At 49.8% G+C, this 11,723-nt stretch overlaps 1 protein-coding gene across 2 annotated transcripts in view; it reads right to left on the minus strand.

Annotated features, from left to right (window-relative positions):
* NPR1 (natriuretic peptide receptor 1) overlaps window positions 1-9,099 on the minus strand; it is a 73,994-nt gene extending 64,895 nt beyond the window's left edge. Inside the window, exons 1-2 of one of the 2 annotated variants that reach the window (XM_083416498.1) lie at window positions 8,807-9,099; window positions 6,014-7,183 (exon numbers count right to left, since the gene is read on the minus strand). In XM_083416498.1, coding sequence (XP_083272624.1) covers window positions 6,014-6,782 — 769 coding nt within the window. In that variant the 5' untranslated portion in view covers window positions 6,783-7,183; window positions 8,807-9,099. Of the gene's footprint in view, window positions 1-6,013; window positions 7,324-8,806 lie in introns of those variants that run through there. The other variant, XM_083416497.1, reaches the window with a different exon arrangement.
* Between the last annotated feature and the right edge of the window lie 2,624 nt (window positions 9,100-11,723).

Raw genomic sequence — 11,723 nt, forward strand, 5'->3', positions numbered from 1 at the left:
TCTTCTTATGTCCTGGATTTAGAATCATAGAATTGTCGAGGGACCCCTGAAGGTCATCAAGTCCAACCCGCAGCAGTGCAGGAATCTTTGGCTCGAACCCACGACCATGGAAATAGGAGTCTTATGCTCTGCTAACTGAGCTATGCCAGGACTGGAGGGGGAAAGGGCATGGGATATACCATATTTTTCGCTCTGTAAGACGCACTTCCCCCCTCCTAAAAAGTAAGGGGGAATGTGTGTTTGTCTTATGGAGCGAATGCAGGCGGGAGGATCTGCTCAGTGCTCCCTTTAAAGAGCCCCGTGGAGCCTCTTGGGGGCTGCCCTTCTCCCTCCTCGGGGAAAACCCTCCAAGAGCCGCACATATACTCTGCAAGCTCTTTAAAGGGAGAGTGGCTCTTGGGGGAGCCTTCATCCCGCTGTCCGGAAGAGGCTGCGCGCGGCTATCCCAGAAGCCAGAACAGCATGAGGCTATCCCAGAAGCCAGATCTGGGATTCAAAATATTTTTTTTCTTGTTTCCCCCTCCAAAAACTAGGTGCATCTTATGGTCTGGTGCGTCTTATAGAGCGAAAAATACAGTAAATGCAAAGGTGCCAGGGCAAATGAAGCCCACCCACCCCCAATCTGGGAGAGGAGGGAGAAGTCAGACAGCCAGAGCCAAGCACAGGGTCAGGTTTACTCCCAGCCTTGGCCAGAATCCCTGACCCTCCTGCTATGGGGCAGCCCCACTCCACCCGCCACCTTTGACAGGAAAAGTAAGATAGCAGAGCCAAGCTCTTCCGCGAACAAGGCCCCTTTCGAAACCCCAAACGCCTTCCAAAACCCACACCCCGCTGCGGAGACGTCCCTGTTCCTCTCCCAGCTGTTATCAGGCTGCTGCGGTTAACACCCATCTGAGGTCGGGACCCCTTGCTATTAAAACTCAGCTCTTGCAACCGGGGCAGGCGGACGGCAGGGGCGAGGAGGGGTGGTGGAAAGAGCCTCTTCCCCCACGGTGCTTGAAATCTGCCAACCTTTTAAAAAAAATTAACTTTCACCCATGGCAGGGACCATCAGTCATGCGATTCAGCGCAACGCCCCAAGGTCTTAAAAGTTGAGGCACAGCCCTTTAGCGAACGCCCACCGTGGCTTTGGGACGGGAGGCTAAGAAGCAGGTCTCCAGGACGCGTGCAGAGTGCTCGTTTGGGGCCGGGTTGCAGAGGTGCTTTGCAGGCTGTTTTTATTTACTAGCACTTCAGTTTTTATTTATTTTTTTAGCTGGAAAAGCCCAGCACGTCCCTTTGGATCGATAGAACATGGCCAGCTGCGGATGATAGGGGCAGGGGAAAAAAGTTTAAAGTTTTTAATGTATGTGTAACAACGGCAGCTTGGATTCCTCATGCGCAGAAATGGAAGGAGGAAGTCGCCACTAAAGAAGGACGGATAAGCAAGATAATGGGCTATGCGGAATTAGCAAAATTAAGAGACTCCACTGATGAGTGTTTTGTGGAAGAATGGATGTTTTCCCCCACCAGATTGCTAAGATACTACAACACGATGAATTCGTGAGCAGGATTTGAACTACAAGCAACAGAAGCCACTAGGTTATAGAATTGTGGTTATGATTTAATAGTCTTTTACAGGGTTCAGCAGCTGGGGGAAAACAACAGCTCCATGGAAAGCGGGGTGGGAAGTCGTGAAAATAAAAGAAAAAATGCAGTTGTGTATTGGATCATTTAAAACGTTGAAATTTAATAAAATACAATGGGGGGAGGGAATATATATAAAGAACATAGCCAGCTGCCTTATATTGAGTCAGACCCATGGTCTATCTAGTTCAGTATTGCCTGCACTGGCCGCCAGCAGCTCTCTGGGGTTTCAGGCAAAGAGTCTGTCTCTCAGGCAAAGAGTCTTATCACCCACCGATAACTGTTTTCCTACTTAAGTAAGATTCTAGTCCTCATGGTGTTGGATAAAAAGACTGCTTTCAAGAGCAACGTAGGGAGCTGCCTTCCAGAAGTCAGATCTAAGCAAATACAGTGGTACCTCGGGTTACATACGCTTCAGGTTACATACGCTTCAAGTTACAGACGCCGCTAACCCAGAAATAGTGCTTCAGTTTAAGAACTTTGCTTCAGGATGAGAACAGAAATCGTGCTCCGGCGGCGCGGCGGCAGCAGGAGGCCCCATTAGCCAAAGTGGTGTCTCAGGTTAAGAACAGTTTCAGGTTAAGTACGGACCTCCGGAACGAATTAAGTACTTAACCCAAGGTACCACTGTATACACTGGCAGGCAAGTGAGTCTTTGCAGTTTCAAGTGCAGACGTTGGGGGCTGAACCCAGGACCTTCGGCAGGTATCTAGGGCCTCTGGCGCTGAGCCACACAAACCGACTGGACATATCTAAATATAAATGCATCTCTAAGCAGCTTGCACGACCCCTTTCTCTGCCCTCTTCTTACAACCAAAGGATAATTTTTTAAAAAAGCAACAGGTTACCATTAAGCATAGCGGTGACGTCCCTGAGCTATGAGCCAAAAAACTTCCTGGTTCAAATATGACTTTGGCTGCAACTTCACTCATGCAGCCCCGTTCAGCTGCCCACCCCCCTTGCTGCAAAATGGGGAGGAAACGGGGCAGCGTTCGCCTACCTCCCAGGGTCGTTGTAAAGGAGTGCAGAGCATGTATACACAAAACATTCCACGGGGCTGCAGCAAAGTGGATTTTATGGCCTCTTCCCCATCCCCACGGCAGGGATAAATAAGAACAAGGACCTGCCTTTCAGGGTTCTTGCACAACAACAACAACAACAACAACAACAATTTATTATTTCTACCCTGCCCATCTGGCTGGGTTTTGTCAGCCATTACCGAAAACAGACATGAACCACGTATAAATGTGATTTAAGTGAATCATTTGGGTGAGAGTGTGTGTGTTTTGCAGTGAAATACCTCATTCTCTCCCACTTCAACTTACGGGCTCTTCCTCCCACGTGAAGATAAATTTGTTAACACGCACGGTTTGCTGTTTTTCGGCATGTAGGAACTTACAAAAACACCTTGTCCTTGGACCAGCAACTGAGCTAAACACACAGTGAGCCGTGAGCTGTTCCCTCACCCCGGACCCAAAATACTCTCACCTATTTATTCCACTGCTCGACACTCCCATGCAGAAACGCACACACACTCCCAATGCGTAAAAGCACACAGAGGTCAGAGCAAAGCCGGCCCTCCACTCTGCAGGCTGTGTGCTCCTGGATTTGTGCGTCCAGCTGCTTAACAGGAAAGGAAGGTTCAGACCCGTCACAAAAGGAAAAGCGAGACTTCATTAAGAGCAGCGAGCTCAGATCCCCCCAAAAAACGAGAACAGAAACATCAACAAATGACGGTGGAACTGGAAATATCCACAGGTTCGCCAGACAAAAAGCGTGTGCACCATGCAGGTTTAACTTACGGAACTCACCGCCACAATATGTCTGTGCGTCTATAACTAACTAGGCACATTCTGGGAGGAGATCTAATTGCAGAGATCAGGCAGGGTCACCTCAAAGTGAACCTCGAAGCAGCCTACCTCTGATTATATCAGGGGTTTTTTCAAGGAGGGAGTGTGTGGAGGTGCCCCCTTCGCCCCCCCACCATGAGCCTCTTGGACGCAACGGGGTTCTTGCCCAAACGGCAGCTAATCGGCAAACATTCCCTGCGAACACTTAGATGCGCAGATCCACGGAGGGCCCACCTCCATCCATCACCCTGAATAGCTAAGTGTGGACTCCAGATAAAGCCTCCATTTGCAGGGGCAGTCTACCTCCGAATACCAAAGAGGCTCAAATGGCAGAGGAGGCTGTTGGCCGAAAGAGGAGCGTGGCCCCAAAGCCGGATTCTGTTTAGGGAAAAGAAAGACCTCACAAATACCATAGCAGATGCATCTTATAGGGGGTCAGCGTTCTTGAAATGGAATCATACCAGCACGCTAAATATGCACACATTTAAGAGTCAGGGAGAGGCTGTTTTCTTCCGAGAAAAATCCTTCTTTGCTTACCTCCCGCAGTGGGACAGCAGGAGACCCCCGTGGGAGGCCGGATTAATTACTCTGCTTGGGGACAGACGAAAGCGCTTTATACCGAGCCAGGCTGCCGGGGAAGGGATGTGGCTCAGGGACAAAGCTTCCCCCTTCCATGCAGAAGGCTCCAGGTTCAATCCCCGCCATCGCCAAGCCGGGCTGGGAGAGATTCCCTGCCTGAGAGTTGCTGCCAGCCAGTGTAGGGATTACAGAGAGCTAGGTGCCGCAGCAATCCGAACCCAGTCAAAGTCTCCTTTAAGAACATAAGGATCAGGGCAAAGGGGCCCATTGAGTCCAGCGTCCTGTTCCCACAGCCGCCACCCAAATGCCCGTGGGAAGCCTGGAGGCATGATTCGAACACAAGAGCTGTCTTCCCTAATGCAGCTTCCAGCCACTGGCTTTCAGAAGCATAATTGCTTCCAACCAGAGCATAGCCATCGTGGCCAGTAGCCCTTCTGCTTTGTGGATTTGCCCAAAACTCTTTGATGCCCATCGCTGTCTCCTGCAGAAAGGAGTTCCACAGTTTAACGACTTTATTTTTACCTGCCCTGAATCTTCTGATTCCCGGAGGCGATGGTGGGATTGAACCCGTGACCGTCTGTATGCAAGGGGAAAGGCCCTGCCACTGAGCTAGGCAGGTCTCCCCTCGCTGAACCTCAGCTATTCCACCACCCGACAGGACGCCAGCCCAGGCTTATGAAAAAAGAGCGAGCGTGTCTGCTTCAAAATAAAGAAACAACCGCAGGGGAACTTCAGTTCCACCCCCACCCAGCTAGCCAAGGATTGGGGTAAGGATCTGTGCAGTGGATTCTGCCAAAATAAGCCGGTGCATTGGAGGAGCAGAGTGGTGTAGTGGTTAGAGCAGGGGCCCTCCAGAGGTTGCTAGGCCCCCAACTCCCGTCAGCCCTGACTTGAGTCTAGCAACATCTGGAGACGCAGGTTCTCCACTTCAGGGTAGAGGACCCGGCTGGGAGGAGCAGGATTCAATCCCTCACTTGACCCCGGTGACCCTGAGCCTATCTCACAGGGCTGTTGTGCAAGGATAATGTGGAGTACGGGTTTTGCAAGCGGCTCCGAGCTCCTTGAAGGAGGCTGGGATTTTATGAAATGTACAAAGGGAGGACAAGAAGAACACCAAATTGTTTAACTTGGAGGTGGTGGGGGTTGAAGGTAGGAAATCTAGCAGGGAAAAGAAGGGTTTAAAATTGGCTCAGTTGACGTTGGCTCAGTTCTGTCGTCCCTGAAGTGTTTGCCTTAGGGTGAGAATTCTTGCCCAGGAAGGGAGAAAGGGAGATTGAATAGGGAAATCTGGGGTGGAAAATCAGTGGGGCTGAGGTGGGCAAGGAGTTTTGTTGATGGGGATCTGTAGTGGCAAAAAATGATTTACTTGAGGGGGGGCATTTGCTAAAGTGGGGAGGAGATAATGGCAAACCCATTTCTAAACAGGAATGTGCCCCTTAAGAGCTGGGCTCCCGGCAGCTGTGAATGTTCTCAGTCTCTGCACATGCCCAGAGGTACTCATTTTGGGTACTCCCGAGGAAAAGGCTCTGCAGTCTATCTCTCAACCAAGGGAGCAGAGCGTCCGGGACACAGAGGCACCCAGAGCTTCACCCAAGATTTTGGGCTCCCCTCAGAACAGACCAAAAAGAGGGCATGCGGAGATTTCTTCAGTCACTACATTCCCACCTGCCCAAGGAAGGAGCTTGAGGAAGCGCATGGCGTTCTGCCCCCTCCCCATTCTGCCCGGACAACAACCCTGAGAGCTAGGCCAGGCTGAGACCGAGCAACTGGCCCACCCGGCGGGCTTCGTGGCGGAGCGGGGATTCGAACCCAGTCCCCACACTCTAACCACTCCACCGTACTGTCAAGGAACCTCTCTGCCTCCTGAGGTGGACGCAATGCGCCTGGTGGGTCCTACAGGTACGAAAACCAAATCTCAGGTGAGGAACAAGGATATAGCCGAAAGACTCTGTACTTACTCCGGGCTTTTCGCTTGATGTCTCGTATCAGCGCGGTGTAATTTGCCCCCAGGAAAGGAATGTCCTCCATCGTCATGTTCATCAAGGCTGGCAGTCTGAGGTACAGACCCTCCACAGCAAAGAAACAGGGGCGGTCGTCGTTTTTGTTGTCCCAGTAGAGGAGCATGGCATGGCGTGTCCAGTTGAAGTGTTGGTTCAGGTAGGCCGCAAACTCGCCCAACTTGCCATGGCTTGGCCCGGTGCGGGTGGTCAAGGCGTACTCGCTGGCCTTGTTGGCAAAGCCCACGGCCTCGGCCCCGGCGGTCACCAGCGGCAGCCCCCAGTGCCGGGTGAAGCGGGCCACGGGGGCGGCCGTGTAGACGCAACCGGGCCCCACAAACACGTCCGGGTTGGCGCTCATCTGCAGGTCCACGGCCGACATGGGCGCCAGGATGTCTGAGCAGACCCCGTGGTCGTCCTCACTGGTGCCGAAGACCAGCTGGACGGTGTAGCCGGGCAGCAGGTCTGGCCGAGCGTTGACCTTGCGGACGGCGAGCCGTATGGCGGGCGCCACCCGTGGCCAGGCCCAGGGGTACGTGGTGTTGCGCTCCGGAAGCACCACGGCGATGGTCAAGTTGGCTGCGCCGGCCGGGCCCAGCTGGCAGAGGGCCACTAGGATCCACCACACGAACGCCGGGCCGTGGGGCGATGCCGCTTTCAGCGGGGTCCCCGGGCAGAGCCACCGCCCACAGAGGGCCACCCCGCTGCCGCCACCAAGCCAGGCCTTCATTCCCTGGCCTCGCCCCGGGTGCCACCCCGATGCCCCCAGCTTCCTCACCCCTTCAAAACCCAACCGGTGCCCAAAACCCTGCAGCAGGTGGCACAGGGTGCTGTGCTAAAGCGTGCCAATCTCTCAAGGGTGCCCAGTTATGCCCACCGTGCCAGCTCCCCGCATTTTGGCCCTTGACCCTTTCCCTTCCGCCTCTCTGCAAACTCTTCTCCTCTCCAGTGGTGCAAAAAAAAACCCAACCCAAAACACAACCCACCCCACAGCTGTCCTCTGCCAATCTCTGCTCCCCAAGAAGTTGTGCTGAGTTTCGCTGAGCTTGTCTGCCCGTCGTTGGGGGTCCGCCCCGAGTTCGCGTCCGCCTCTGCCCGCGCTGCCTGCCGCCTTCCTTGCCGTAACTCAGCCTGGAGTGAAGAGAGAGAGAGGAGCAGAGGTTTATCTAACTGCAAGGTCCAGAGTTGCTTCTTTCCTTCTTCTTCGCTTCATTCAATGACAGGGCGGCTGCGATCATCAGCACCACCGACAAGGCGCCTTAACTCCTTCCTGCCCGCGACTCACCCCCTTCTCCTTCCCATTAAAAGCAGGAACACGGGATTTTCCAAACAAAGATCGCCCAGCAAAGGACCCACGACGACGGGTTGCGGGATTTCAAGTCCGGACATCGCAGTGGCAACTGCCAATATTTATATGCCGCTTGATATGCAGAGTCCCCGAGCGGTTTAACCCAAAGTGGGGGAATTAAAGGAAGGGAGATGTACCTGCAAGTCGGGAATGCAAAGAAATACGTCAGTGGCAGCTCAGCTAAATATCAAGGAACAACAAAGCAGCCTGAGAGAGGAGAGCCGAGATTTTTTAATCCTCTCCTCTTGTTATTATTAGCCGTCCTCTTTTAAATTAATTGCCATAATTTTTAGATTGTTTTAGTTAGTTTTTTTAATGTCACTATATCCTGAAATGTTTTAATCTGCTTGCCCCTTAGGGTTTCTCTTTTTAATTGCACGCTTTGTTTATTCGTTTCGTAAAAAGTTATATACCACTCGGCAGTGGGGAAAACTTCCGAGTGGTTTGCAAAAGGAATAAAACAGTAAAATTATTGGGGATTAAAAACAACTATTAAAAAACACACACGTACAAAAAAAAATTGAGTCTAGGTTTGCCACCCTGGGCTCCATGGGTAGGAAGGTGCGGACGTAAATTCAATAATAAATAGAGTAATAACAAGAGTTACTGTTGTAATTAATAATAATAATAATTCTTCTAGTAGCAGTATTTTAACTTAGGATGAATCAAAGAACACTGTTGATGTATTATGATTGTTATTAGCGGTTATTAGCACTCCAAATGAGTGCCAGGCGCTGTGTAATTTTGAAGAAGAAAAATCTTGCTAGTGGCATTAAGCAGTTTGCAGTTCTATTTTACCGAGTCGGATCTCACATCTACAGGTTTTTATCTGCTGTTCCACCAAATAGCTCAAGGCTGCCTGTGTGATTTCTCTCCCCCATTATTTTTTCTTTTGGCTTCACAAGAACCCCGGCGACGGTTCGAGCCCCACGCTGGGCAAAAGATTCCTGAAGTGCACGGGGCTGGACTAGATGACCCTCGGGGTGTCTTCCGATTCTATGATTCTTCACAACAATCCTGTGAAATAGGTTAGGAGAGAGAGAGAGACTGGCCAAAGGTCACGTGCAGAGTGCTTCTTGCTGGAGTGCAGGATTTGAACCCTAGCCTCTCCCGGGTCCTAGTCTAAGCACTACATCCCCACAGCCTCTCTATGTAGAACACAACATTTCTTCCTCCCCCCCCCCTTTATATATAATTTTTATTAGTTTTTTAACATATCGTTTTCAACAATAATTAAACATACTTTTATATCTTATACAATTTTTTGACTTCCAGCAATCACATCTGAAAATTTCCCAATCTATTCACTTAATTTGCATTTCTTACTCTCACTATTACATTTAAATCTTACAACTAATGTCTCTATTCTTTCTCTATTTTGCAATATTTCGTATATTTCTCCTTACAAAACTTCTTGGAGTCCTACTAGCGTAATTTGTTGATTACAGATGCTCTTCAAATAGTTCGTATATTTCTTCCAATCTTCTGTAAATCTCTGGTCCCGCAGGTTTCGAATCCTTCCCGTCATTTTATCCAATTCTGCGTAAAACACGACATTTCAGAGCCTTCTGTGCAAAGGTAACGGTCACACCCATTGACCCACCTAAAAGGTGTGGCCCCCGGAAAGCTGCCTAGGAGGGGATTTGGCCCTCAGGCTGGGAAAAGTTTCCTACCCCTGGAGTGGGTGAAATGTTGACTCTCAACTTCAGAGGGCTGCGCTGCTAGGCACCCGTTATCTGGGGAAGTTAAGTTGTGACAAACTGACTTTACCTCTGAGTAAACATGGCAAAGAATGCCTCCAAGCCGAACACACTGATCAGGGCGATAAGTCACAAACCGAGTGCCCTCCTTGACCTCCCATTTTTGCGGCGCACCCTGGAGGCATCCGGGGAATTTTAGCGTTGGAAGGGCACACGCCAGGCGTCATCTCATTCTCCTAAACTACAGTTCCCAAGGTTCTTCGGAGGAAGTTGTGGGCACGACCTTCTTCTTTGGCGATCCCTCGTAGCCGAGTAAAATTGTCTTCTGCAAACATGGTTTTAACAATGAGTACGAAGAATGGATGCTTTTGAATTCTGGTGCTGGAGGAGACTCTTGAGAGTCCCATGGACTGCAAGAAGATCAAACCTCTCCATTCTGACGGAAATCAGCCCTGAGTGCTGACTGGAAGGACAGATCCTGAAGCTGAGGCTCCAAGACTTTGGCCACCTCATGAAAAGAGAAGACTCCCTGGAAAAGACCCTGATGCTGGGAAAGATGGAGGGCACAAGGAGAAGGGGACGACAGAGGACGAGATGGTTGAACAGTGTTCTCGAAGCTACCAGAATGAGTTTGACCAAACTGTGGGAGGCAGTGGAAGACAGGAGTGCCCGGCGTGCTCTGGTCCAGGGGGTCACGAAGAGTCGGACACGACTAAACGACTAAACAACAACAACAAACGCAAGGGACTGTGGAGGCCAGGCATAGGCAAACTCGGCCCTCCAGATGTTTTGGGACTACAACTCCCATCATCCCTAGCTAACAGGACCAGTGGTCGGGGTGATGGGAACTGTAGTCCCAAAACATCTGGAGGGCCAAGTTTGCCTATGCCTGGTGGAGGCCAATTCTGGACCCACACATCCTTCCACAGTGGGGACACTGGTTTCCGGACAGGAGTTGATCACGGTGTGGATTTGCCAAGCGTGCCTTCCTCTTAGCACGTTTCTCCCTTGCGTCCTGAGTTCGAGTGTCTTCAAAGCCCATGACACCTTTGGTAAAGGCTGTTCTCCAACTGGAGCGCTCGCAGGCCAGTGTTTCCCAGTTGTCTGTGTTTATACTACATTTTTTAAGATTTGCCTTGAGAGAGTCTTTAAACCTCTTTTGTTGACCACCAGCATTATGCTTTCCATTTTTAAGTTCGGAATAGAGTTGTTGCTTTGGAAGACGATAATCAGGCATGACCAACACCTTGATAAACACTACCTTGATGTCTGGGCTACTTCATACTTTTCTGTAAAGTTTTTTTAATAAAAAAATTCATTTTATAATGAAAATACTGACCCATAAGGAGCAGAGGGGTCCGAAAGGTCTTAGGGAGTCCATTCAGAGTGCCTTGCTCTCCACATGCCTCAAAAGTAGGGGCCTAACATTATGCTCAACAGGTGAGCACCGAGTGCGAATTTCGCCATTTGAAGGACAACACTGCCACCTGTAGGACTGAAGAATCCTTTCTCCCTTGCCGGCTCCAGCAAGTACCAGCTCAAGCCGAAAAGAACACACAATGAGAGTTGTAGAATATAACAACCTTTGATTGATAAAGGTTGATTGATTGAATATAACAACCAATTGAAAGGGATTTGAAAACTGAGCAATGGGGGGAAATGATAATATATGAAATAGAGGAATATATTGGATGAAATGTGTGATGTAATCAAGGAATATGTATCGGTGAAAATTGTGATATTACACCGTAGATAAAAGGGATGGCTATGAACACAGCACGGAAGGGAAGGTTGCAGGTCAAATTATAAGACAAATGCATAACCAGTTTGAAGTTTGGAATTAATTGGTTAAGGTTATGAAAATTTAATCATAATTAGAAAAGAGAGTTGTAAAATTGTAGAGTTGGGATGGGACATGTTCCAGCACATGTTCATGGCAGGAATCTTGCAATGGGACTGTATACTAAAGACTGTAGCTCAACAGGTAGAGATCTACTTTGCATGGAGGACCAGGTTTAATTGCTGACATCTCCAGGAAGGGCTGGGAAAGACTCCAGGAGATCTAGACTGGCCAATGGTCCGAATCAGTATAAGGCAGCTTTCTATGTTCCTGATATATGGGTAAAAATTGTAGGAGAGAAGGACTTTAATGAAATCAAGATACGCTACATAACACTTATCAAAAAAAGAAAGAATATTTGTCTGTTTTTGATACACCCATGCTGGGTCTTAGTAATCACAGTGCTGCAAAAGAATGTGCTGCGTTGGCTTCAATAGATTTTTAAAAAATTAATTTAAAATTTTTAATTAAAAAAATCCAACTCGCACTAATTTTAAAAATACCGGGCTAGCAGAGGATGGTTTCGATCCATCGACCTCTGGGTTATGGGCCCAGCACGCTTCCGCTGCGCCACTCTGCTGCTTGCGAGCAAAATGCTTCACCGATGCTCTATAAGTGCCGCACAATGCTCTGCGCGTGCGCACTAAGCACGATTGTCTTCCTCTTCGCTCGCTGCTTTCGGCGTCCTTCTCTCCCTCTAGCGGCCTTCAAAGAGCTCCGCTGCCCAGACGCCGCACATGCGCCTTCCCCACCTCCCCTTGCGCGGTCCCTCCTCCCCTCCCG

This window comes from Podarcis tiliguerta, assembly GCF_965153285.1.
Source record: "Podarcis tiliguerta genome assembly, chromosome: 16".
NCBI lineage: Eukaryota > Metazoa > Chordata > Lepidosauria > Squamata > Lacertidae > Podarcis > Podarcis tiliguerta.